Source organism: Lemur catta, chromosome 23 (genome assembly GCF_020740605.2).
Source record: "Lemur catta isolate mLemCat1 chromosome 23, mLemCat1.pri, whole genome shotgun sequence".
In the NCBI taxonomy this organism is placed as follows: Eukaryota; Metazoa; Chordata; class Mammalia; order Primates; family Lemuridae; genus Lemur; species Lemur catta.
In genome coordinates, this window is record NC_059150.1 from 3,582,644 (window position 1) to 3,610,277 (window position 27,634).

A 27,634-nucleotide genomic window follows, 5' to 3' on the forward strand; every position below is an offset into this window, starting at 1 on the left:
TACGGGCTCTGAAGACCCCCAAAACCAAAGTACTCAAGTCCTACGGCCTCGTAGGACCTCCCTTTCTTGGAGTTGTCTGCACTGAGGCTCACGTGCTCCTACCTTGCCTTACAGGACTTGAAGCAGCAGGAATTCTTTCTGGGCTGCAGCAAGGTCAGTGGAAAAGTGGACTGGAAGATGCTGGATGAAGCTGTGTTCCAAGTGTTCAAGGTAAGGGGTGCCTGTACTCACGGGGGTCGCTCATGCTCTCGTGGGCTGCTCAGCCGTCCAGGCGCTGGGACCCTGGGGACTTCTGCTGCTTTGCAGGCAAATGCTACGCGGGGGGAGCACGTGCTCTTCTCTGTCTCCATCTGCCTTTGTCACCTCTGATATTCATTCTTTCTAGTGGCTTTTACAGCTGTGTTTGTACCTTTCCAGTGTCCCTCACCCATTCTTCTTGTTCTCCCCATGTCTTCTGTCAGGACTATATTTCTAAGATGGACCCAGCCTCTACCCTGGGCCTAAGCACTGAGTCCATCCACGGCTACAGCATCAGTCACGTGAAACGAGTGCTGGACACTGAGCCCCCCGAGATGCCTCCTTGCCGTCGAGGTGTCAACAACATATCGGTGTCCCTCAAAGGTCAGTCTTTGTCTCTTGGGGTGAGGTGGTATGGCACGGAGGCAGAGAGAGGATCCCAAAGTAATCCATCATGCATTTTATTCAACACAAGTTTATTGAGAAACTGTGATGTTTAAGTAACGTGAGATATGAGAAGATGAGTAAGAGCCAGCCCTAACTTTCATTCCCAGGGAGATATTTGCCCAGCCCTGGCTGCTTACTCCAGCCCTCACCCCTAGTCCAGAGCATATCCCTAAAAACGAGATCGAAGTTTCCAAAACTAGGGCTCAGGGGAGTCCTGTGGAACTACGGGGTGCGTGGCTCTGAGTTTCTTCACTGCACTCCTAGATGAAGAAAGGAAAGCTCTTCGGGGCCCCAGTCGAGACTCATGCTTTCTGGGGCGGGGGTCCAGGTCTGAAGGAGAAGTGCGTCGACAGCCTGGTGTTCGAGACGCTGATCCCCAAGCCGATGATGCAGCACTACATAAGCCTCCTGCTCAAGCACCGGCGCCTCGTCCTCTCGGGCCCCAGCGGCACGGGCAAGACCTACCTGACCAATCGGCTGGCCGAGTACCTAGTGGAGCGCTCCGGCCGTGAGGTGACCGAGGGCATCGTCAGCACCTTCAACATGCACCAGCAGTCTTGCAAGGTGGCTGCCTCCTGAGACCCCGCCAGCCTCTGTCCAAGCCTCAGCCTACCCCAGGACCCCTCCCAGGCCTGTCCTGCCTCGCCATTCCCTTCCCCCGTCCTCACCTCTGCCTTCATCTTTCCCCCCCTCTTCTGTGTGCTTTTCCTCTCTCCTCTGTCTTAGCCCTTGGCTAGTCCTCCCCCTCCCCTGCCCCCAAGTTTTTTCCAGACATTTGCCCCAAACTTCTTTCTCCACACTTTCCCTTGCCTCTGTTAGGCTACTTTGATTAACCTACATCCTCCTCATTTCCATCTCACTCTCTGCCAACCCTGTCAATCCCATCCCTTCTCTTTTATTTTCTTCCCTCTACTTTTCTTTTCAGTATTATTGGATCTTGCGCTCTCAGGGAAAAAGTACTCAGAACTAAATGTTACACATTGTGCCCTCCCCTGGTGTCTCTTGAGCATACCCTAATACTTCGGAGTTAGTTCAAATCTTGGCTCTCCCCAGCTGGGGGGAGCTTGTTCTTTAATAGTAGTTCGTGGTACCCACTTAATGAAAACCCATTTAGGAAATAGCGTGTATTCGCTACCTCTGGGAGAGTTAGGGACCACTGCTTCAGGGGGCTGCTTCAGAGCCTTTGGGTCAGTCTGGGGTGACCTGGTTCTATAGTCACATGTCTAAGCACATCAGATAGGAACCAAAGGCCCCAGGGAAATCCAGGACGGGCAAAGCTTCTCCAAAATCCTGCTTTCCAAGGCTGATCAAGGTGCTGACTCCTGAGTGCCCACCCGCTGCCTTTTTGCATTGCAGGATCTGCAGCTGTACCTCTCCAACCTGGCTAACCAGATAGACCGGGACACGGGAATCGGGGACGTGCCTCTGGTGATCCTGCTGGACGACCTGAGCGAAGCAGGCTCCATCAGCGAGCTGGTCAACGGGGCCCTCACCTGCAAGTACCACAAGTGGTGAGGACCAGACTCTCCGCGCTGGGAGGAGGGGGAGCCCCGTGCTGTGCCGTTTAGGAGCTTTCATGGGGTGCACAGGGCAGAAAGCGAGGGTTAAGCCAAGTCTAAGTGGATGTTTTCCCCCTTTCTTTCCACAGTCCCTATATTATAGGTACCACCAATCAGCCTGTAAAAATGACACCCAACCATGGTTTGCACTTGAGCTTCAGGTAAGAACTATGGCCCTGGATGGATCTCCTGAGCCTACCCAAGAGCCTATAAACTAAAGCATGGGCCAGAGGGGAGCAGAGAGCAAGAGGAAAGAGAAGGAGCCAGAGCCTGTAGGCAGGGAGGAGAAAGTAGATGTATTTGCCATGTCAGTTACAGGGTGGAGGAAGACACTTGAGGAGAGGAAGGGGCCGCAGACCTAGGAGAGGCCCAGGCAGGCTGCTGTTACTAGGATTCTCTGCCCGTTCACCCTGGCCCGGGTCAGTGGGGAGAGCTGGTTACCTGAAGAGGGTCACTGAGTTGCGACTCAGCTGTACCAGCCCAGGGCTGCTGCCCTGAGTTCAACTGTCCCACTATTACCTGAGGAGAAACCAGTGGGCATCAGTGAGGGGCAGGCAGGAGGAGGGACGGACTGGCAGGGGATGAACCTGACAGTGTCCCCATTGCCACTCTGACCCCACTCTCCCCATCCCTGGTGGCAGGATGTTGACCTTCTCCAACAACGTGGAGCCAGCCAATGGCTTCCTGGTTCGTTACCTGAGGAGGAAGCTGGTAGAGTCAGACAGCGACATCAATGCCAACAAGGAAGAGCTGCTTCGGGTGCTCGACTGGGTACCCAAGCTGTGGTATCACCTCCACACCTTCCTTGAGAAGCACAGCACCTCAGACTTCCTCATCGGTACTGGGGTCCAGCTTCCCCCGTGGGGTCAGGAGGCGGCTTCCCTTTTCCACCCTGCCACGTAGAGGGACGCTCCCTTTTCTTCCTGGCGTCTCAGCACGTGAAGGAGTTGCAGGCCTTGGGGCGTCAGACTTAGGGCCACTTGAGTACTTAACAAGCCTTCCCAACACAGTTAGCACCATGATTTGGGTAAATCACTTCAACCTTCAGAGAGCTAACCCTTCTCCCTCGTTTTTTTCCCCACAATTAACAGAAAAAAAGAGGGAAAGTATGTAGGAGGGAATCAAAAAGCTTGCCTCACTTCCTTAGCTCACTCCCACCTTGTGAAGCATGATTTATGAGACTGCCAGCCAGGCAATCTTGACAGCTCTAAATTTCCTTTAGTCCTTTGGATGTCAGACTCCTCTGCCTGGTTCTAAGGAGTAGAAGAGGCATGCAACTGGGGAGGCCCAGGGCCTCGGCCGTCTTCATGGCCTCCTCCTTTTCCCTAGGCCCTTGCTTCTTTCTTTCCTGTCCCATTGGCATCGAGGACTTCCGAACCTGGTTCATCGACCTGTGGAACAACTCCATCATTCCCTATCTGCAGGAAGGAGCCAAGGACGGGATCAAGGTGAGCCCCACCCTCTGCCTCCACTCCAACCCCAAGATCAGGCTGTCCTAGCGAACAAAGTAGAAACATCTTTTTGGTGTTAGGTATGGGACTACTGGGATTGCTTAGGTTCTCTTCCTGACAGGTGGAGCAAGGTACTGGACAGACTAAGCTGCTTTCCTGCCTTCGGCCACCAGTCAGCAAATGGCTCAGGGACCACTGCCTCTGAGAACATCTCTCCAGTCCTAGGCCTTCTGGCTCTCAGCCCAATTTAAACTGCTCTCTAGAGGTCAGAGCAAATGGAAAAATAATTGAGCTAAGAATTAAGTAAAAACCCTATTATAGCCTTAGCTACCTACTAACTAATAAATATGTTACATTGACCAAGTTACTTAACCTTTTTTATTGTCCTCATATGTAAAAAAGGAGATGATACATTCTGCTTTACTTAAATCACCAGGTTGTTTTGAAGACAAAATGAAATACGTGAAAAGATTTTTAAAAGTTAAAATTAAAACTTTGTACAAAAGGAGGGAGTTACTTTTTAAACCTCCTCCGTTTTCTCACATGTGAATTAGGGCAAAGTGGTGACCACCACAGTCCACTCCAGCAATAATGACCCGTCATTGCAACGACTGGACCCTGCTGGTCATGTGTTCGCCATAAAAGTGACTTGTTATTGAGATACATGCCTACTGATGACATAGTAAATTTCTAAAGATGCTACCAGACCAAGGCCAGAAATTATTATTTCATTTATAAATTGTGACATTTTAAGGAAATTTTGCATTATTAATCATTGTACAATTTAAAAGCATCTTCACACAGATAATATCTGTTTTTCAAGAAAGTCAATAATTTTTAAAAAATATTATGACTAAAGCAGAAGAATTTCCTACCTGAAAAATAAAATTGCAGTGTCATAAGATTTAATGCAACCTGGAGGATGGGCGCAGTGGCTCCTGCCTGTAATCCTAGCACACTGGGAGGCCGACACAGGAGAATAGCTTGAGCTCAGGAGTTCGAGACCAGTCTGAGCAAGAGTGATACCCCATCTCTACCAAAAATAGAAAAAATTAGTGGGCATGGTGGCACACTCCTGTAGTCCCAGCTACTCGGGAGGCTGAGGCAGGAGGATCGCTTGATTCCAGGAGTTTGAGGATACAGTGAGCTATGATGACACCATGGCACTCTATCCAGGGCAGCAGAGTGAGACCCTGTCTCAAAAAAAGTTTTAATGCAATCTAGGTGTCCATTAACAGATGAGTGGATAAAGAAAATGTGGTCTTGTACTTGATACACAATGGAATACTATTCAGCCTTAAAAAAGAAGGAAATCTTGTCATTTGCAACAACATGGATGAACTTGGAGGACATGAAGTGAAATAAGCCAGTCACAGAAAGACAGATACCACGTGATCTAACTTATATGTGGAATCTACAAAAGTAGAACTCGCAGGAGTGGAGAGTTGAGTGGTGGTTACCAGGGGCTGCGGTGGGGGGGATTGGTTGGGGAGGTGTTTTTCAAAGGATGCAAAATTTCAATTAGATAGGAGGAATACGTTCAAGAGACCTTCTGTATCACATGGTGACTGTAATGAATAACAATGTATTATATACTTGAAAATCACTAAGAGAATAGATTGTAAGTGTTCTCACCACAAAAAAAAAAAGCATGTGAGATAATGCCTATGTTAATTAGCTTGACTTAGCCACTTCACAATGTTTACATATTTCAGAACATCTTGTTGTACATTGTAAATGTATATAATTTATAATTTAAAAATAAAGTGAAAGAATAAAAATTAAAAAAAATTTTTTAAAGTTTTAATACAGTCTGCTAAATCATCCTCCAAAATGATCTTACCAGTTTACACCAATTTATTTTACTTATTGGGAAACTCAGGAAAATTCCACAGGAATCAGAGTCTCAAGGCTTAACGTTGAGGAGGTGCATGTTTTTAATGTTTCTGTGGGAACTATCAGGAGACGACATGAACAAGCCTCTGGTCTGTGGACTCCCCGCAGTAATCACATTTGTCCTTCTCTCTAGGTCCACGGACAGAAAGCCGTGTGGGAGGACCCTGTGGAGTGGGTCCGGGACACTCTCCCCTGGCCATCAGCCCAACAAGACCAGTCAAAGCTGTACCACCTGCCACCACCCACCGTGGGCCCTCACAGCATCGCCTCCCCTCCTGAGGACAGGACAGTCAAAGACAGCACCCCAAGTTCTCTAGACTCAGATCCTCTGGTGAGTAGAAGCCACCCTGAGGTAAAAGTAAGTATTATAGAACCAGGGGCTGAAGGACGTCAGCAAGGCCAGACCAGGAGGAGGCCAGTGAAGAGCTCCGAATATTAGAATTCAGGGTTATGAAGATCTGGGGCCTCGCTTATGCTAAATAATTAGCATCCCAGCAAGATGCATTCTAGCAGAGACCCAAGTCTCAGACAGATCTCGCTTAGGAATATCAGCCAAAGAAGTCAAGCAGTAGGACACATTAGCACTATACTTCTGCCTCTCCTCTGGAGCCCCTGTAGAAAGCAGGCTGAGACACGTACAAACTGGGCTGGAATAGTATTTTTTGCAGTGCCTGTAACGGAAAGAAGACTGGTATCCAAATGGAAGAATGCACAAAGGATTCGCACAGGCATTTGACTAGAGGAAAAGCAAATGGCCAATAAAAACATAAAAAGATCCTCCACCTCACTAATAGTTGAGGAAATGCAAATTAAAACAGGAGATACCATTTCATGTTGGCAAAAATAGTATGTGTGGAAGCACAGACTTTTCACCCGCTGCTGGTGGGCATGCTTGTTGATAAAACCATTTTGGAGGACAATTTGGCAAACTGTACTAACACTTAACATGTGCAAATCCTATAACCTTGCAATTTTACCTTTCAAGTAGGAAATCCTTCCAATTTAGTCGTAATAAATTTTTATTTACATTTTGATTTTGTTGAAAATAGATGTCATCTGTATAAAAATGCTTTTAAATTGGAAGCCCGTTAACAATCATGTAGATAGAAGAGAAGGTGACAGGCAGATTCAACAGAGAATGCACTAGGCTTATTTAGCTGAAATGGAGGGTCCCGATCTTCAAGTGTTAGGGGAAAAAAGTAGGTAAAGAGAAGAAGGTGAATACACTGAGGTGTTTTGACTTGACAAGAAGCAACAGGGTTTGTAAGCTGGGGAAAAACAGGTCCCTGATAACACGGAATCTAGCTGTTGGATTATAATCTGTTGGAAGGGGAAATTGCTAGAGACAGATGTTCTTAGAGTGCTTCTCAGCTTCCTCCCAGCGTTAGCTGGTATGTACAGGCCATGTCCTCTCCTGGAGTGCACGCACCTTGCAGGCAGACGTGGTCTTGTTCTTTTTGGTATTCCTGCACGTATCACACACACCGTGGCGTCTTGTACAACAGACATACTCCCAGGTGACTGTTGCACATGCACATGTTTACAAACAGGGTTGAAGCATTCATCACTGCTTTTTCATGAGCCACCTATAAACTCTGAGCTATTAATCACTTATAAACCAAGGGTTAGACTCATGATCTTGATTTTTTTTTTTTTTTTACATTTATCTTCTGTGGGCTTCTCTGAGACTTCTGAGTGTCTCACATCTCATTAATCCATCTTTTTGCCCTGCTTTAGATGGCCATGCTGCTGAAACTTCAGGAAGCTGCCAACTACATTGAGTCTCCAGATCGAGAAACTATCTTGGACCCCAACCTCCAGGCAACACTCTGAGGGTCCAAGTAGTCACTGTCATTCCGGACAGCAGAACGCTGGCGTCAGCTACGTTCGCTCCTCCTCTCCCCTCTCTTCTTTCAGAGCACTGGCTCTCCAGCCCCAGGAGGAGAGCAGGAGGGAGGAGGAGGTGAAGGAGGAGGGCAGGTTCTTGGTGCTGCACCTGTGAGAACTTCCCAGTGAGGACTGGTGGGGTGGAGTGTGGGAACTTGTGTCCCCTGAATACATTACTGGCCTCCTCTCATGACTTTGGGGAAAAGATGATTCTGGGTCTTTTCCTTGACTTCTCTCAATTACAAACTCCTGGGCTTTCTGGGGAGGGGTTCAGAAGACATCAAAAAACCCTGCAGCAGTCCGAACTGATTCTCGCAAACAACTCTGAGAGCGACAGTCGTGCGCAGGAGATCTGAGCGAGGCAGGATGCTCGCCTGGTTTTCTCGCAGACCCTTCCCAGTTCCGTCACCACTGCCAACAACTCTTCCCCCGGAGATCTGGCTGGAGCCCAGAAAAAGAAGCATGTGGTTTTAAAAATGTTTAAATCAATCTGTAAAAGGTTAAAAAAAAAAATGGAAAAAAATGAAGCTGGAGAGAGGGGAACCAGTTGCCAAGGTAGAAAGAGAGCTGCCCGCTCCTGCCCTCTGGATGATGTAGGGGACATTGACAAGACGGCTGCCAACCTAAGAAGTCGCCAAACCACAAAAATAACATTACAGCCTTCAGAGAAAGACTAGCTCTGTCTTTCTACCCTCTAATTTAAACATGCATGAGAGTCAATAAACCCTACTTTTTTATTTTTGTTTTTTATTTTGTTTCTATTTTTTTCTCCCATTTGCCTATTCATTTTCCTTTTTTTTGTTTTTGTTTTTTTTTTTTCCATTTCCTCACATGTCCACAAGATGCTTGGGTTGCTTTTCCAGGGACTAGTTTGGCTTTTCCAAGTGGTTTTTCTTTGGAAAATCTGATGCCATCTAATTGGCACCAGCTAGACACCTGCCATGCCACTATCTTTGGCATCCTTGGGGCTTATTTGACACATGAAGCATTGGCCCAGAAGTAGTGGGAGAAGAGGAACCTAGTTCCCTTGACCTCACTTTTGAGAAAGCACACGTTCTGCCTGGGAGCTCAGCTGCCAGCCTCTGGCATGAGAGGGTATATATAGCCCCATCTTGATGGAAGACCTACTCTGAGCTTCATCCTGGACTGGAGGAAAACCAGGAAATTGGAAATACTCCCCTGTCTTGTGGCCTGTGTGGGCCCCTCACTGCACTATTCTGACGGTAGCCACTTTGCCTGACTGAATCCAAATATCCCAGCTGGCCCTTACTGTTTGTTTTTGACAATACTGACTTATAAGAGACTGGACAGCCATGTGAGATAATCCCAATCAGAATATCAGTTTCAAGAAGTCTGACTTGGTGGCCAATATCTGCCTTCCAAAGAGATGCTACATTTTGCAGAAGTTGTCCCTTTGCTATTGCCCTGAAGGTCTGACAGTCCCTCTTCTTTAATTTGACCAGTACCTAGACTGATTGCTTACTGCATACCAGTCAATAGGCTAAAAAAAAAAAAAAAAGTCGAGACTTGGGCCCTTAAATTCATAGTCCAGTAGGAAATGTTAACCTCCATTAAGTGTACACCCCCTTGTTACCCAGACCTCAAGATCATCGAAGAAATGCAGCCGAAACCCAAGGAGCCAGATAGAAAGAAGCCTTTGGTTAGCTGTCGAATACATTGGGGGCAGAAGATCCGGGATCAGTTAAGACGGAGCCTGAGAGACATGGAATCTTGCTTGTCTGGAATGGGCAAGTCTACTTCCTGCCATTTCTGAAAGCCCCTGTGGGACCCGATTCCAGGCGGAGCTGCCTCATAGGCTGAAGTTTCAGGGCTCTGCAGGTCAGGGATGTGTGATGGGCTTGGGCCGAAGTGTTTGCTCTTCAGATTCCTAAGTAGCACAAGACTTTATCAGAATCTATAGTCATCCTAACCCGGATCACTCTTTTCCACCCAACTGAGGAGTAGCTGCACCTGAATCTTCATATCAGAATATTTTCATTTAGATCCACAAGAAGGTCCTGACTGCCAGAAAAGCTTCTGCGTTCACCTTAGTAAGCTCCCAGGGGCGACAGGGTTCTCTGTGGTGGAGACCGTTACTGCTATTGCTGCTAATTCCACGAGCTGTGAAGATCCCCAACCAACTCAGCTGTAAAATATGCAATTCTGTGGTGGGAAGAGGCTGTTTGTCCAAGGATGGTGCTGAAATCACTGCCTTAAGGTCTCTGCTGTGCAAAATGAGGAGGCCCCAGAGCTGGGTATTCTAACTTGGAAGGAAGGGAAGACTGGACGGGCCTACTTGGGACCTAGGCCTCTGCTGAACCGTATCCTAAGTTCCAGTCCCGTGGCAAGGCTCAGACTTTCACGCCATCGCAATCTGGTGGTTGAGCTCTTAACTCTTACTTTCTGGTGCTGCCCAGCCAGTGCCTTCTGTCGTGGATGTTACTGGCTACTTGAGAAAAAGGAGAGGGGAGAACCCCTTCTTTCATTCCAACTGCCTCAGACCCCAAAGCGATTCTTGGCTCTCTGGTAACTATGGATACCACCGTGAATTGTATCTGGATCCTCAGCAGGTTGATTCTGGAGGCCTCTCTTGCTGTGACTCTTCATTTCTGTCTCTTGGGATCCACCACCCTGCACTCTCGGCTGACTGCTGCGTTTAGCCCAGGTCTTCAGTTGCTTTCCTCCTGGAAGTGTGTGTCCATCTAGTGAGGTGATCCTGAAGCCTCAGCCTTCCCTGAGCCTGGGACCCTGTTTACAGACGCACATGTGGGCCCTTCACTGTGGGCATCAGTCATCTCACAACGGAGTCATGGTTACGGGGCAACTGCAGAAGGTTGAGCCTCCTCATGGTGCTATAACCTCTTGGGACGCTCGTCCGGGCTTCTCTGACGCAGAGAACCTGAGCTCCCCCCCCACTGCCCTAGAATTAACGGCAAGGAGCAAATCCACAGCTTTCTCTCCTCCCTGCGCACCTGCGTCTTGGTGGCGACCACCGGGATCCCTCAGAAAAAGAAAAACTGGGTCCCACAGCTAAATTCTCAACCCCCAGGCACCTTCGGAAGAATCCAGCCTATCGAATACTGGAATTCATGCTATTCCCTTCCTCTCCAGCCCCCAACTCCACCCCTCACCAAAGTTGGCTAGGAAATGACATGGTTCAATACCCAGTGTCAACCTCCCGGGAGAGCCACAACTCCAGGAGAGTTCCTCAGCAGCGTCTCTCTCATTTCTGGATGAAGAAGACCAACAAATTTTGTCCAATGTATTTGTTTCTCAGTTCTTGCCTAGGCACTAAAAATAAAATGCTAGGTAATTGGAGGCTAACATGGGACCTGATGTGTGTGTGTGTGTGTGAACCGTCTGCTGTTGCTCTTTCCTATCTTCTGAGGCTTCATAGAATATTTTTTAAAAATCTATGCTTTGTGGCAGCTCTACGGTGCTTATCTCTGTCTTTGTGTAGATCCCCATACCAGTGTCTTTGTCGTGTAGTCTAACCATTGGGAAGGTAGAGGCTGGCAGGGAAGAAGAATTTGCTAAAAGTTCATGGGAAGACCCTACAATGAAATCCTTAGTGGCTGGTGTACTGTTTTGGTCTGAATTGCCAACCTGCCAACTGATCTATCCCTACTCCTTAAGGACTTAAGGAATTTTTTTTTTTTTTCATTTCTTGCTTTCTGGTTTCCCTAGTTTGCAGGACTCAAGGTGGACCTAATCTCACCATCTCTTCACCTCTAGCTCACTGAGATAAGGGTCACACTATTCAGAGGGATACCCCCTTACAGTGGTCTGAGAAGTAACTATTTCCTGTAGTATTCCAAAAGAGGAGGAAGAGAGAAGTGGTAGCCTGCTGTTTCTCACACCTCACATCATAACCTGGGATAGAACTCATACATACCCTGCATGTAGGTGACATCTGCCTGACTGAATGGGACTCAGACCTACAAACCAGGATCAAGGAGATACCTCCATGAGACCTTAAGGATTTTTACTGCAAAGTGTTTGGGAGGGGAAATTGTCCTAATCACACATTTAACACAGAGGTTAAGCGCTGAAGTAACCCAGATCACCAAATGCAGCTCCTTATCATACTTTATTTTTTCTTTCCTGAATCCTGGGCATTAGCTAAGCTACAGCCAAGTAGTAGATTGTATAAGCCAACCGCCATGATGGGATGAAAAAATGTGCTTTTGCAGATGGTTTATTAATGGAGATGGGCATGCTAGTGGGAGGCTGTAATAAAATGGTTTTAGGGACACTGTTCCCAAAAGGCCAAAGCCTGAAGATATGGCCATTTATAATTGAATCAGCCTTATATTATATTCATGAGTCCTCAGTCAACTTGATCAGGATATATGGGGCACCAACTTGGCTGTCCCTGCTGCCCAGGGTGCATGTGTGCGTGCCTGCTCAGCCTAGCCCTGTGAGCAAGCACTGCCAGCCACAGATCCTGGGAAAGGTGATAGTAAACCGGAGGATGGTTCAGCCCTGCAGGGAGGAAACCTGGCAAGATTTGGAAGCTGCAGGGAAACCAAGACAGCTGAAAATTAAACCCATGTGTACTAGATCCTTCCAATATGATGTTCTGGCCATTTAAATATTATGCCATGAATTTTCTGGGGCAAGGGTAGTCATGGAAATAAATAACCCCCTAGGTCCTTAATTCAACCCTTTCATTTCTTGAAGCAGTGGTTCTCAAAGTGTGGTTCCAGACCAGCAGCGTCAGCAACATTTGGGAACTTACTAGAATGAAATGCTCAACCCCATCCCAGATCTACTGAATCAGAAACGCTAGGGAGAGGGCCCAGAAATACGTGTTTTAGCAAGTCCTCTTGGTGATTCTGGTGCACACGAAAGTCTGAACTTCTGCTATTTAAAGGGAAAGTGCCCTTTAGAGGATCAGGGTCCCCACACTGAGGGCCTTTAGGGCCCAAAATAAGGTTTTAGCTTATAATCCAGGCTTTAACATTAATTTCAAAGTCACCTTTCTCTTGCTTCTGTTTCTCTTTTTCCTTTTAATTTTAACAAAGAGAAGGTATGTGTGTTTTTGGACAGAAGTTAGGAGGGTGTTTGCATCTTTCCTAGTTCAGAGAAAAATGTCATGCCTCTGAAATTTCTGCCTGGCAAACTAAGGGGCTTCAACATAAGAAAGCAGTTGGAGGTCTCTTCTGCACTGCTCTTCTGCTAGATTATGTGTATCTATTCTGAGCCTTTTCTGATTATGTAATAGGATGGGAAAAGTTTAAAAAAAAATCTAATGTGTATTTCCATGACAATGTGTTCTCCCAGCAACATCCTGCTCCTTTATTTGAGTTATAAAGGGCACTGCTGGGCCTGAGAGCCTGGCTAGAACCTCCTTCCCCGGGCAGCTCACAACTGCAGGGCTCCAGTATCCCAGGAAGGCCCCTGATGTGTGCTCCACTCAGCTCGTAGGAGAGAGTCCTGCACGATGAAGACACAGCACTGGGCACCGAAGTCCCTGGGCTCATCCTTTCTTTTCCCCACAACAGGGCCTGGATACAGAACTACTCAGCCAAGGCAATAGAATAAAATCCTTTAAAAAAAAAAATACCTAAAAAGAGCTTCATATCTTTCCAAACTCACAGACTAGCTGATGGGGCCATGGAGGAGATGAGGTTGTTTAAAACTGGTTTTTGTTTCAAGTTTGTCAGTTTTCCCTGGGAGAGAATGTTTGAGTAGAGCACAAAGAAACAAGCAGTAGTAGGAACAGGTCTCCTGAGTTCAGAAACTAAGCATTTGGAGGAAGGACTAAAGCAAGTATAAAATAATTGCACTAAAATCACCTCCTCAGTCCCCAAAAGGCTGATGATGGGTCCACTGGCCATCTGTGTGGTCTTCCTGCTTCCCTGCCATTTCTCTAAGACTAAAGACGGTAAGATACTAAGGCAAGAGCTCTCCTATCCAAGCCAGTCTCTGCTACTGCTGTGCAGTGGCCTCCCACTTCCTAATGTTTTTGGTTTGTTTTTGATTTTTCTAACAACAACAAAAAAAAAAAACCCTTTTTTTTTTTTTAAATGAATTCCAACCCCTGCCAGCTTCCTCCTCATGCCACCATCCCGTGTTGGGCAGCGCTGTTTACGTGATGGAGTTCGTGTTTCTCAAATGCATGGTGTTCCTCAGGTGGAGGGTGGGCAGAAATTTTTGCAACACTTTTTTTTTAAGTTATTGGGGGCAAAACCCCAAACCAGGATATGTGTGTGTCTGTGTGTTTATGTTTTTTCCTCATTTGACCCTCTCCTCTTCGAACCTACCCCCTTTTGTATCTAATGTAGGAAAGCAAAACCGAATCTGGAAAGCAAACCGTTGTATATAGTTGCGGTAACAATCATGAAGACAGCTGGGCTATCCCCTCAGTAATTCATATTAAATAACAAATTGGTCAAAAATTCAATTCATGCCAGGGCCGGCTGAAGAGGCCTTCCACCATCACCAGAGGCCCCTCATCTGGGCCCTCGGTCCATCAGGCATGTCTCCTCCCAGCAAGACTCATCTGTTCCATGCCATTACGTTTCAATAAAGTTATCTCCTGTATTGTCCACTCGTTCTCTCTAGCTCCCTCTCTGCCTGGTTTCTGTCTCCATTTACCTTGTGTCCCGTTGCTTGATCTGGAAGGTGAGACTAATTGTGGTCATTTGCCTAACCTAGAAGTAAAACCCACCTGCCTGGAAATGCCCAAATCCTACACAAGAGTCTCTCGACTCCTTTGGTTGTGGGGGGAGGGACCATGCTTGCGCATTGCAATTGTGGACACAGCATCCTTCACTAGGACTTAAAACACCCAGCCCCAAAATCGGGCCTCCATCCGCTGCCACAGTGTTTGAGAACATACTGTCCTCTGGACTTTTCCTAAATTTTCTTCTCGGGGTATATGTGAGTTAACTGATACAAAAACAAGCTGTTCTAATGCAGTTTATCTTGTCTTGGCCACTGGAAGAAGGAAAATAAGTCTTACTATTGCCCATGGCAGAAATGCAGAGCCCAAGAAGCAAAATTTTCCCTATGAAATTGTGATAACACAATCCACCTCTGCCTTCCTATCTTGGGAAATGACAAATGTGTTTAGAGCTCTCCTCAAGCTCAGCAATGGGTGTACCTGAGGCAGAAGGAATGCTTGAGCCAATATCGTGGGACCCTATCTGAAATAATAAGTAAAATTGAGAAAGCATTCTTTTGGAAGAATCCTCAGGTGAGGTGACTTAAGCCCTACCTGTTAACAGTTTAGCATCCACAATCTTAGAAGTGACCCAGGCATTGCTAACTGGTTTCCTTTGCCATGTGGGGATGAACCACTTGGTAAGGGTTCCTGGAAACCATTTCTAAGGCTCTAAACCTGAACAGCTTACTAAGAAATCCCTCTTCCTCTTTGCTCTTATGTTTATGAATTTTATGGGTGTCTCTATACCTTGGACCACTTCCTACAACCAGCCCATCAGCCATACCAAACTGCTCTTGCTCCTCCACCCCTTAAATATCCAGGTATAACTTCTCTGGGAGAAAATTCACATATTCTCAGCTAGCAGGACTGGTTCTCAAATAGTCACATACGGTCACTGTGGAGGAAATACCTTTTCACATGCAGGTGCTCTCCCCTGCCCATCCACTTTCCAATTTTGAAGTGGGACTCATCTAGGCTGAAAAAACCAAGGCCTTTCTAAGGTGACCACCCCCACTGCTCAGTTCACTTCAGTTTCTTTTCCCCCCATCTTTGGATTCCTGAGGCTAAGAGATGAAGAGACTCACTTGAGCCAACTTTTTTCAGTGTTTGCGGGGAAAACTAGTTTAAAATAGGTGCTATTTCTGGGCAAGGCATGGTGGCTCTTTGCTCATGCCTGTAATCCCAGCACTTTGAGAGGCCCAGGAGGGAGGATCGATGGAGGCCAGGAGTTTGAGGCCAGCCTAGGCAACATGGCGAGATCCTATGTCTACAAAAAAATTTTTGAGATTAGCCAGGTGCAGCAGAGGAAGCCTCTAGTCCCAGCTACTAGGGAGGCTGAGGCGGGAGGATCGCTTAAGCTCAGGAGTTCGAGATTGCTATGAGCTGTGATCGCGCCACAGCGCTTCAGCCCGGGCAGCAGAGCCAGACCCTGTCTCTTAAAAAAAAAAAAAAAAGCTATTTCTGACCAGACTTCATCCTTCAAGCCGTCTGTCTATATCCATTCCCATTCCCTCTGCTCTCTACTAACTGTCTTATACCTGAAAGAGCCATGGATCTAAACTCATATAGCACGGCCTTTATTCCAAGTGAGATTGCTAACGCACTGTGCAACTTTAGAAAAGCCCCCTCTCTCTGGAGCTCAGTTTCACCTAAATCCAAAGTGATCCTTGCCGGCAGGGCGCGGGGGCTCACGCCTGTCATCCCAGCACTCTGGGAGGCCGGGGCAGGAGGATCACTTGAGGTCAGGAGTTCGAGACCAGCCTGAGCAAGGGCGAGACCCCGTCTCTACTAAAAATAGAAAGAAATTATCTGGACAACTAAAAATATATATAGAAAAAATTAGCCGGGCGTGGTGGCGCGCGCCTGTAGTCCCAGCAACTCGGGAGGCCGGGGCGGGAGGATCGCTGGAGCCCAGAAGTTGGAGGTTGCGGTGAGTAACGATGACGTCACTGCACTCCAGCCTGGGCGACGGAACGAGACCTTATCTCAAAAAAGAAAAGAAAAAAGAAAGACAAAGCGATCCTTGCCGGGAAAAGTGCAGTTCTCGCTCGGGGGAGCAGGTGGCGCTGTCTCCGGAGGCTGAGGCCCACTCCCCGCCCTCCGCCCGCTTCCGTGCGCAGGCGCGGCCCCGTGGATTGGCCGCGCGCGGGAGCCGTCGTTCGCTGGCGGGGCCCGGCCGCGGGGCTGGCGGGCTGAGGGGAGAAAAGATGGCGGCGGCGGCCGCGGCCTCCGGGCTGCCGGGTCCGGTGGCGCAAGGACTGAAGGAAGCGCTGGTGGATACGCTCACCGGGATCCTGTCCCCGGTGCAGGAGGTGCGGGCGGCTGCCGAGGAACAGATTAAGGTGCTGGAGGTGACGGAGGGTGAGTGAGGCGGGACCGTCACGAGGGTGGCTCAGCGGCACGATCCGCTGGCCGCGGCTCTGCACCGCCCGGGGACACGGGGACAGTCGGAGCTGCGGGCGCCGAGGAGCGGAGGAGGAGGCGAGAGGCTGCTGCGGCCGCGGCCGGGGGAGCCCCGAGGGGGAGGCGCGCCTGCGGGAGCGGGTCGGGGAGGAGGAGCCGCGGGGCGAGGGAGGGTGGGAGCCGCGGGCGGACGGGGACTCGGGGACGGACGGGGACCCGCGGGCGGCCGGGGACTCGCGGGCGGATGCAGCCCGGGCGCCGCGGAGGACGGAGGGGAGCCAGGCCGGGCGCTGTCGGAGGGGCGCGGGCTGGCACACAGTTTTCGAGTTTAGGAGCGGGGTCTTCGGGGCTGTTAGCGGACGCGGCGAGCGCGCAGGGCCGTGGGAAGGCGGCGGTGGCAGCTTAGGTGCCATCAAACAAGTTTCTGCCTCCGAGTTACAAACCCGGCTCGTGGTCTGTCCTCCTCACGTTTCCCCAGAAATTCAGTTAAACACACACGCAACTGCTTCACCTTTAGCTGGCCATACCCACCGTTTACTTTAACAATAATTTGTGCTAATTAAATAACTGTGCATTTCTGTTCGGGGGAACTGATCATCCCTTGCTTTTGATTCTTTGTCCTCATCATCTTATTGTGTGCTTGCAAGTGGTGGTGAAGAAAACAAACTATCGGTTTGAGATTGTTTGTCAGTTTCTATCTGAGTGAGCCTTGCACCATGCCCAGTATAGTCACTTTACAAAGAACAATTTAATCCTGAAACTAAAGGAGGGAAAATCTTCTTGGTTTTTATGTATAGAAATATATCTGGTTTGAGCTTATTACTAGAACTCTAAATCCTCAGAATCCCCCGGCTCAACAGAATGTTACTTAGAGACCTCTTCAGAGCTATGGGAAAGTGTCCATGGTCTGAGCAATCACACACAAAGCCTTGAGTTAACGCTCAGATTTATTTTTATTGAGAAGAATTTTTTTAAATCTCCTTTAAATTTAGTTTTATTTTCTCCCACAATATAAAAGAGCTGTTGAAGACAAATTTCCTTCTGTTGGAAATATGATGTGATTTGCGATCTTACAGGTTAAAGACCATTTTGAAGGCCTAGTTGTAATTGTCATTGTTTTATAAAATATCAGACCCTACAAGAGGAGGAACCACTGGATAAGAGAAAGTTGTTTGAGAACTGTGCATAAACTAGTTTTTATAGGCTCCTAGGTAAAATTCCTTTATTCATGCTAATGTCTCTGTCTCCCTTGGGTGTGAGGATGAGTGACAAAGCAAAGGAACCTCATCACATTCAAGCTGCTACTTGAATAAAGTTGAGTGTCTGATGCACATTGATCCTAGTTAAACCTTGCCTGGATGATACGCAGTGTTCCTGGTGCCTCAAATGCATATCTGGCACCTTTTCTATGAAAGGGGAACCTTCAGTCATGTTTAAACCGTCCAGCAACAGCTCCACTTTAGCTCTGATATCTTCAACTCTTGCCAAATGCCGTGGTGTCATCTAGGCTATGTCAGTTATAAACTTCTTGGGGTCTTTTTGAAGCTCTGGTCTTTCACTTTCTTCATTTTTGGAGGTCTTGAGTGAAATTTTAAATTTCAGAAGTACAGAATTTTGATCTAGGCCCCTGGTGAGAAATAGATTGACTCCCCTTCATTCCCTGTGGCCCCATAATTTACTGGTCGTGTGCTGTCGTGCATACTCTGAGAAGTATGGAAAGGCATTGATGCAGTGGCCTGATATTGGTCTGGTAGAAAGGCATATGACTCAGGTTTAGGATGTGGCTACAGGGTTGGGTCAAGTCCCTAGAGTTGAGTGTATGCAGTGCTTTGGACCCTTTGGAGGCTATTCATGTCTTTAAAATAGTGTGGCTCCTTATGTTTATCCCAAAAACTATAGAGATCCATTCCTCAGATATAGTATCCTCTCCTTTCCTCCTCTTGTGGCCTTTAACAAGTTGTCTTTGCCATTGGGTCCATTGGGAAGAATACTTCCCATTTTATAGTCTGTCCGAATCTCTCAGATGTTTTATGAACATGATCTAATAGTTTCTCTCTACCAGCTGTAGCCCTTCTTTTCATAGAAACATAGCACCTGGCTTCCCAGCCAGGGTTTAGCCAACTATCTGGCTTGATGAAACTGGCAGGACATTGTTCCTGCTCATTAGAAGGCCCTGCAGGCCAAGGTAAGGAGCCATTCTTGCAAATGAATGAACAAATTACTTTCTACTCCTTTGGAGTTACTTCACATTTTAGTTTTATCCTAGTAGGAGGAACCTTGCTTTCTAGTTCTAGGAAACAATCTTCCTTAAAATTTGAAGTTAATGAGAAATCTAGGAGTTGATGTCTATTATTATTTGGTTCTGGTAATCTTTTGATCCTTTTTTGGCCACCCAGGATCAGGTGACAACCAGATCTAGTCCCTCTGTCCTCTCAAATATCCACACTGTCTTTGTGAGCCATTTATTATTGCCTCACTTACAAGACTGGTCCCACCTGGTTCTTTAGATTAACTGGTCTGTTCCTTCGCCAAAAATGTGTGTCGCCAAGTAATGACCCCTAGTCTTGAATATTAAGTGGAAGAACCTCTAATTTGTGGGAAAGGGACACAGGTCAGTTGTCAACTCCCTGTTAAAAAAAAGGACAAACAAGAGAGGTTGACATGATGTGACCAAACTGTACCACAGATGGGATTTTAGGAAGCAGTTATTTTGGAAAATGGAGGTTGCTGGTGCCTAAAGTACATCCTGATCATTTAGTATGCCAGCTGATATTTTCTGAAAAGTAACTTGCCTGTAATTAATTATCACATTTTCTAGAATGGGCACCCATTCTCTTAAGGAAGTGTGTGTATGTGAGATATCCACCAGAATTACACAGTGTGTCAATTTGAAAAAAATCAAGATAGGCTGCTTCATCAGCTTAGTGTCCTGGAATAATTTTCTTGAGCCCCTATGTTTGCCATTTTCCCTAGTCACTTGGAATCTGGGGGAAACCCAGCAAACCTCAGAACATTTAAAGCCTATTTAACAGGGCTAATTGGAGAAGGAAATGGTGCCAGTAACCACCTTCTTCAGACAGCACTCACTCCCATCCTGAATGGAGAAGAACGTTGCTTGAAAGTTTGGAAGTTCCTGTGCCATACAGTACTTAGCAAGTAATTGTTAGCCTTTCATTTTTCTTAGGAGGAATGAGATTTTGAGTTTGATCAACAGGGTTTGCAGGAATTTAGTTTTACCTAAATAGGGTAAAAGTAAAGCTTTTTGATTTGTTAGAGCATTTCTCTAATTCAGTTTTATTTAATAGGCAGTGTCGTATCAAGCATTTTATAAACATATTAATGGTAATTAAAAAGACTGGAGAGGTTGTGAACAGCCAGAGATCTCACATCAAAGTCCAATATTCTCTATTCAGCTTCATCAACTCTTTTTTGTTTGACTCATAGTAAGATCATGATCATCTTTTGAGAATGTCAGCTCTTTATTTTTGGTATATTTATGCTTTACCTTTTTATATCTTAAGAATAAAGTTCTTTCCTTCTTTTTCTTCGTTTTTCTCTACTTTTCTCTAAGAATAAGTATCACCCAAATGGTGGAATGAGTTGCTTCCATTCAAAAGCTGTAATTCTCCAGGCCAGCATAGCACAGAGTTTCTTATATAATTAGATACAGACCCTAGATCATGTTCTTCTTTTGGTTTTTTTTTTTGCCTATTAGAAATGAAGACATTTCCCCCATCATTTGGCCTTATCTTGTTCCCAGCAGACATGTTATAGAGAATATGTTTTTCTTTCTTTCTACCAATATTATGTTGCACTGGGGAGGGGGGGGACTTACTTCTCCCTCACCTTCCCTGGCATTCAGATGCTGCCCAGATACCTGTGTTGATTTCCCCATCTTAGATGCCTAGAGAGATGACCCTGCTGGCTGGAAGTTTGCTTTCTGGTTCTCATGGGCACTTTTCTGGCTCTTTTGCAGTATAGCGTAAACACTGTCCACCTGAGAAGGGCGCCCCTCAAGGATCCAGACGCACTCCTGGGCATGTGGCGGGCACTGAGCCGAGCGGAAGGCGGCCACGCTCGGAAAAAGGCCAGTGGTGGAGTTTTCTTTTTCCTTTCAGCTGTGGTTTTGTGGTGTTTACCAACCCCCATAGGAAGTAGGGGGCTTCTCCAGAGCTCTAGTTGAAACTCTGCCCTTCTCCAAACAATCCCTGTTCACGGTTCTTCCCAATAGTTAGTTGACTGTCAAAGCACTGCCAAGTCTTATGTCTCTCTAGTAGTAGACCCTTCAGACCAGTAGCATGTATTTCTTCTTCTTCTTCTTCTTTTTTTTCTTTTGTTTCTTTTTTTTTTTTTTTTTGAGAAAGGGCCTTGCTCTGTTCCCTGGCTAGAGTGTAGTGGGGTCATCAGAACTCACTACAAGCTCTTGGGCTCAGGTGATCCTCCTGCCTCAGCCTCCCCAGTAGGTTTGGACTACAGGCGTGTGCCATCATGCCTGGCTAATTTTTTTTCTTCTTTGTAGAGGTAGGATCTTGCTGTTGCCCAGGCTGGTCTTGAACTCCTGGCCTCAAGCAGTCCTCCTACCTCAGCCTCCCAAAGTGCTAGGATTATAGGCGTGAGCCACTGAGCCCAGTCCTATATTTCTTAATGGATTCTTTATTCTCTATACTCTCCTTTGGATTTTCTGTTCTAAGCCAAGTTTTAGGTAGGCAATGTTTTTGCCAGGCGGAGTGAAAGGAGAGAAAGAGGAGAAAGGATAATGAGAGAGGGGAGCAAAAGACTAAAAGTCTAGATTAGAAAACGAAAGAGAGCAAAGGATTTCTTAGAAAGGAAGTCAGAGGTTACCATTTGAGATTGGAGTAAAGGTATCATATAATCAAGAACCTAGAGTCAGGTAAAAACCCAGATTAACAGAATAAGTCTATCCTTATTTCACCTTGAGAAAAGGAACTAGAGAAATCAAATTTCCTAACAAAATAGCTTTAGAAAGCTAACTTCATATAGCCCTCTTTGGCTTAACCTCGTAGATTGAATCTTAGTTTAATCCTAAATGGTTCTTCCCGAGCAAAACAAAATAAAGTAGTTATGTATGTCTGTGTCTCTTGTATTTTCCCTGCCTTAATCATCCCAAAGTAAAGCTATTATTTCTAATATTTGCTTATAGAAATTATGTTAAAGACACAAATTAGTGAAACTAGAAATCCCTCAACATGTGTACACACACATACACTAATATACACAAAATTACTTTTTTCTTTTATAGATATACTTAGTTGTATTTCAACAAATATTGTACAGTCTCTGTTAAGTGAAAATCTGTAAATAGGGTTTTAACTATTTAACAGAAATTGCCAATGGATAGGAGCAACTGCATTGATCAGATTTAAAACAAGGCAGAGAACTTTAGGGGTGTTTTCTGCCTTTTCCTTCTTTGCATTAGTTTTATAACCCAGAATTTACCATCAATACCGTACCCAGCACTATACTCCTTGGAGATAATTCTTCATGTAGCTTTTAAGTAAACTAAACTTTTGTGGGTGTGGCGCTTCTTTATGGTGATTGATATCCCTGTGTGTCTAATGGGTAGGTGCTCCAGACAGAATAAATTAGGTTAAATAAAATAATAGTTTATGTTTTCCCTCTTACATCCCCCTATAACCTAATGCAAATGAGTTCTTTGAATTTTTGAGGTTTCCAAACCAGGGTTGATCATGTGGTCATCATTTTTGAAACGCTAGGGGCCTGTAGAGAAGAAAGTCTATTCTGTTCACCCATTCTGTTTTAACATTCGTCTTTAGTTAACAGTGATGATATTCTTTGAAGATTTTCTTTCCCATCAAGGCTTTTGAGCCTTACATGTTACTCGTACTTTCACTCTGTGCTCTTTCATGTGTGAAGGAAATAAACTTACAGAGGAAATCCTTCTTAAAATACTTGCTGTAGTTAGATCCCCCTGGTCGACTTAGGTTCCTGGCCCCCACATGGGCCTTAACCTTCTGATGATCTCTTACTCTCATCATCCCTTACAGTCTCAGTGATGTGTGATACAAGGTGTAGTAGAAGTTGGGGTGTGGTCTTTGACAGGTTACCAGACACAATTTATGATTGTATTAAAGTGAAGAGCTCCCGACTATTGTGACCATCACCAGAATGCTACCTTCTCCTGGCAGATATGGAAAAAATGTATTCATGCTAAGTTTTTCTCTGAAGAGCATATAGACTTGAAATTCACTGGTTGATGAGAAAGAACCATACTGGGACAATGTGTAGAGTTTGCCTGGTCTTCATGCTCTAATGACTCTTCTGATTGGTACCAGTGTGGACTAATAGAAAATGTATGGTTCCTTTCCCTTTGTGAGCCTCAGCATTACCCTACATCTGTCGGAGTATTAGTGCTTTCATTGAAAGGATAGTTGTTCAGATTTGTTTAAGCTTTATAGTCTCAACTAAAGTTTCGGACCATTCTCAGAAAGTCTCATTTTATTCCTCAGTTATCTTTTTCACACTGTATGATTAAAGGTTTTGTTCATTTTGATTTTGTTTTAGTTTGTCCCTGTGGTGATAATCCAAAAATTGTGCTCTTGCCAGGAACATTAAAAACCCAGGGGGGTATCCCATGCAAAAAGTATTTCAATAGTGCCTTGAAAGAAAATACTTTATGTCCCAGTTAATTTATGAAAACACCTGTAGATCATTCTGAAGGAAATCATATAAGGCACACCAGAATTGGTTCGTTGTGTCCAGGGAGGCCAAGCCTGGGTGAACAGAGACATTCTAAGCGGACTTGAGGCCATGAACTTAGCATCATCCATGAACACACTAAGTATCTGAACTCGAAGGAAGTGCGGATGCCCTTACTAATGCTTTTTCTCCTTTCTCTTTCTTTAAATGGATTTCATGTGCATTTGGGGGTGCCTTTTTTTTTCCATTAAACTTGAACACTGGTATCCAAGAGGTCTTCCTAAACTATTAATGTATATGACTCATCTGTGTTTTAGAGTCAGTTCTGAAAATTGGCTCCTGTATCTTTGGGTTGTAGACATCTGTTGTTTCTTTTGTTATAAATGGGTTTTGTAGACTTAACCAGAGTCCGAACTAGCCAAATTAATCCTAGAAATTAGAATGGACTGAAGTATCTGTAGGGGTGATACTATGGGTTTTGAGTGTTTGCCTGTGATTTAATCATGTAATAAATGTTTCAGAATGTGGCTTTTGCAGTAGTCGTACAAAAAAAAAATCCCCTTTCCTTAAGTGAAGTGATAGGTGCCATAGGAATATATAAAAAAACTGCAGCTTAAAACAAGCGCAGAGTAACAATGAGTTAAGAATCTAAGAATTCAGTAAAGTAGTAGGACATAAAATACAGAAATCAATAATATTCATATATACAAACAGTAAAGGGTTAGAAGATGTAACAGTTTTAAAAAATACTAAAACCATTTACGGTAGCAACAAAAAAGATTAATTACTTAGGAATAAAGTTAACAGGAAATATGTAAGACCCTATTAGAAGACATTTTAAACACTTCTGAAAGACTTAAAATTAGATGTGAACAATTGAGAAGTTATACCCTGTCATTGGATAGGAAAACTCAACATTATAGATGAACTAGACAAGTTGATTCAAAAGTTCATATGGAAATACAAGCTTGGAAGAAGACCTTCAGAAACACTGAAAAAGGAAAACTACGATGGGGACTAATTCTAGACATTTAAACATTGTATAAAGCCTCTATAATTAAAACAAGCAGTGTGGCACTGCACACAAATAGAAAAGTAGAACTGTGGAATAGAATAGAAAGTCCAGAAACACAAATGTTTATGGAAATTTAGTGTAGATAAAGGTAGTATCTCAAATCACTAGCAGTGACCAGGTACAGTGGCTTATGCCTGCAATCCTAACACTCTGGGAGGGGTAGGCAGGAGGATCGCTTGAGGTAAGGAGTTTAAGACCAGCCTGAGCAAGAGTGAGACCCCATCTCTACCAAAAATAGAAAAAATTAACTGGGCATGGTGGCATGCACCTGTAGTCCCAGCTACTGGGGAGGCTGAGGCAGGAGGATGGCTTGAGCCCAGGAGTTTGAGTTATGATGACACCACTGCACTGTAGCTGGGGTGACAGAATGAGACTCTGTCTCAAAAAAAAAAAAATCACTATGGGTAATGATGTACTTTCAAATAAAGTGTGCTAGGACAACTGTATAGCCATTTGGAATTAGATACATATACCAGGTTTTTTAAAATAAGCTCCAAATTCATTAGGAATCTAAATGTAAAAAATGAAACCATACAAGTACTAGAAGAAAACATGGATGAATTTCTCTTTAACCCTGACACAGGGAAAGGCATTCTATGTAACTATGATTCAAAATCCAGAGTCAGTAAAAGAAAAGATTAATGAATTTGACTACATAAATTTTCTTTTTACAATTTATTTGGCAAAAAAAAAAAACCATAAAAAGTAAAAAGACAACGGAGGCATCGCAGTGGCTCACACCTGTAATCCTAGCACTCTAGGCTAAGGTGAGAGGATCATTTGAGCTCAGGAGTTCAAGACCAGCCTAAGCAAAAGTGAGACCCCATCTCTACTAAAAATAGAAAAAATTAGCTGGACGTGGTGGTGTACACCTGTAGTCTCAGGTATTTGGCAGGCTGAGGCAGGAGGATCACTTGAGCCCAGTTTAAGATTGCACAGTGAGCTATGATATATATATATATATATATATTTATATACACACACACACATCTTAAAAATTGAGGAGCAAAAGACCAAAACTGCATTCAGACATACAAAAATAAAAAATGTTTTAACTTATTTGTGATTAGAAAAATACAACATTGAATTATCATTTCTCCCTTGTCAGACTGACAAAAATCTTTTAAATGTGACATCACATTCTGTTGGCGAGACTTTTTTTTTTTTTTTTTTGGAGACAGAGTCTCGCTCTGTTGCCTGGGCTAGAGTGCTATGGCGTCAGCCTAGCTCACAGCAACCTCAAACTCCTGGGCTTAAGAAATCCTTCTGCCTCAGCCTCCCAAGTAGCTGGGACTACAGGCATGCGCCACCATGCCTGGCTAATTTTTTCTGTATATTTTTGGTTGTCCAGATAATTTCTTTCTATTTTTTAGTAGAGACGGGGTCTCGTTCTTGCTCAGGCTGGTCTCAAACTCCTGACCTCAAGCGATCCTCCTGCCTCGGCCTCCCAGATTGCTAGGAGTATAGGTGTGAGCCACTGTGCCCGGCCACATTACTCTTATACATTACTGATGGGAGCGCAAATTGGTACTATTCTGAAAGAAAATTTGACCACACTCAATAGCACTACATATGCGCTCAGCTCTTGGCCCACAATCCTACTTCTCAGAATCTACCCTAAAGACATACCTTCAACAATGTGAAAATACATTTGCACAATGTTATCTACTGCAACATAGTTTATAAAAGCAAAATATTGGAAGAAACCTAACTGCCCATACATAGGAGAGTGAATAAATAAAATGTGGTGCGTATACATAATGGTACATTGTACAGCTATGAAAAAGAACAAGGAATCTCTATGAACTGAATTGGAAATCTCAGGATATAATGTTAACTGAATAAAAGCAAAATGCAAAAGATTATGATATACTACTTATGTAAACAAGAAGGGATGTAAGAAAATGCACATGTGTCTGTTCATTTGTGCAAAAGAAATACAGGAAAGAAAAGCAGAAACTTGGTTACCCACATACATGGAGTAGGTGGGGAAGAGTCAGAAAGAAGGGAGTAATGAAGACAAGTTAATAGGGATGAGGAAGAAGCAACACTTCTTGGAATATTCCTTTTTGTGTCGCTTTGACTCAGAATCATAGTAATGTTTCACATACCCAGAAACAAATTAACTAATTAAAATAAAACAATGTGGGAGAGAACTCAAAGTGGAATACAAGTAGTAACAATACAAGTTGAACCTAATTGTATTGCAAATGAATAACATGACTATTATTAGGTGATGAGGAAGAAAATAACCTAAGTAACTTTGTAAAGTAGTATTTATAAATAGTAAACACTTTGTAAAATAGTGTTATAGTATTTAGTAAAAAATAGTATTTGACTGCATACTGTAAGCTAAAGACAAAAAGAACTGTACATACAAAAATTGTACTTCAGTTAATCTGTTTTTCACAAGAGTATAGGTTAATAGTTTTATACATACTTTATATTTTAAGATTGTACAAATTTTTTTGTAGATAATAAGAGCCAGGTTTATCCCTGTCAAGAAAAATTACAAATAAGGAAAGGGGTAAGAGTAGAATGAACCTTGAGGTGTTGGATTGTCATCTGAGGTATCAGTGGGTTGGATGGATGGATGGATGGATGGATGGGTAGATAGGTGTACTATATTTCCTAGCTCTGTTCTCTGAGAGAGCCTAGGAATACTGATACCCTAGTAGTAATGAGAATACCTAGTACTTAGATCTTGTTCTCTAAATATCATTCTCCACTAAAAAGCACCAGAGTTCCTTGGAGGAGAAGTTGACTCCAGGGCTTGGGCAGAGAAAATGCAAGATAAGCCCAGAACACCTCATGATACCAGAAAATAAGGAAGTGTTCAATAAAGAATGAGGTTATATAGAAGTACACAGGAGCAGACCGAAAGGAGTTCCAATGGCCAGAGCTGGAATAGTTTGAGCAACAAAATAAGTAATGATAGATTGAATTAAAACCCATAAAATAAATACTTATGAGTCCATACAGGTTTAAATAAATAAGAATTCCCAATAATAAGAGAATAAAGGAAATACAAAATCACCATTAGGCAAATAACACAGTAATGATTGTTACAGACAGGAAGCATCCACAGGTGGATGCTAAAATCAATGGGTCAGAGTTTGAAAAGAAACAGGATAGCATAATCTCAAAGTCTTTCTCCCAAGATTTTTATCAATTACAAAGGGAAAAACACTACAGCAGAGAAACCTAGCAGCCCCAGCTTTGCCACATGATCAAGGTTAACATTGCCAGTAATAAAATTTATCAACATTATGTACTCCCTGATTAGATATACTGAAAAGGACACAGCATCACTTTCTTGTATTCTTGC

The 27,634-nt window shown here is 44.6% G+C and overlaps 2 protein-coding genes across 10 annotated transcripts in view; both read left to right on the forward strand.

The window, feature by feature from the left end:
• Positions 1-14,031, forward strand: part of NAV1 (neuron navigator 1) — a 165,169-nt gene extending 151,138 nt beyond the window's left edge. For all 6 annotated transcript variants that reach the window (XM_045536209.1, XM_045536210.1, XM_045536211.1 and 3 more), the window contains 9 exons: positions 115-210; positions 462-621; positions 1,013-1,248; positions 2,041-2,195; positions 2,333-2,404; positions 2,885-3,081; positions 3,573-3,691; positions 5,724-5,921; positions 7,328-14,031. In XM_045536209.1, the coding sequence (XP_045392165.1) occupies positions 115-210; positions 462-621; positions 1,013-1,248; positions 2,041-2,195; positions 2,333-2,404; positions 2,885-3,081; positions 3,573-3,691; positions 5,724-5,921; positions 7,328-7,423 (1,329 nt within the window). In that variant the 3' untranslated portion in view covers positions 7,424-14,031. The remainder of the gene's footprint in view (positions 1-114; positions 211-461; positions 622-1,012; positions 1,249-2,040; positions 2,196-2,332; positions 2,405-2,884; positions 3,082-3,572; positions 3,692-5,723; positions 5,922-7,327) is intronic.
• Positions 14,032-16,323: 2,292 nt separating this feature from the next.
• The window catches only part of IPO9 (importin 9), a 39,319-nt gene continuing 28,008 nt past the window's right edge, over positions 16,324-27,634 (forward strand). For 2 of the 4 annotated variants that reach the window (XM_045536217.1, XM_045536218.1), the window contains exon 1: positions 16,336-16,511. In XM_045536217.1, coding sequence (XP_045392173.1) covers positions 16,358-16,511 — 154 coding nt within the window. In that variant the 5' untranslated portion in view covers positions 16,336-16,357. Of the gene's footprint in view, positions 16,512-20,534; positions 20,641-27,634 lie in introns of those variants that run through there. The other 2 variants (XM_045536216.1, XM_045536219.1) reach the window with 2 other exon arrangements.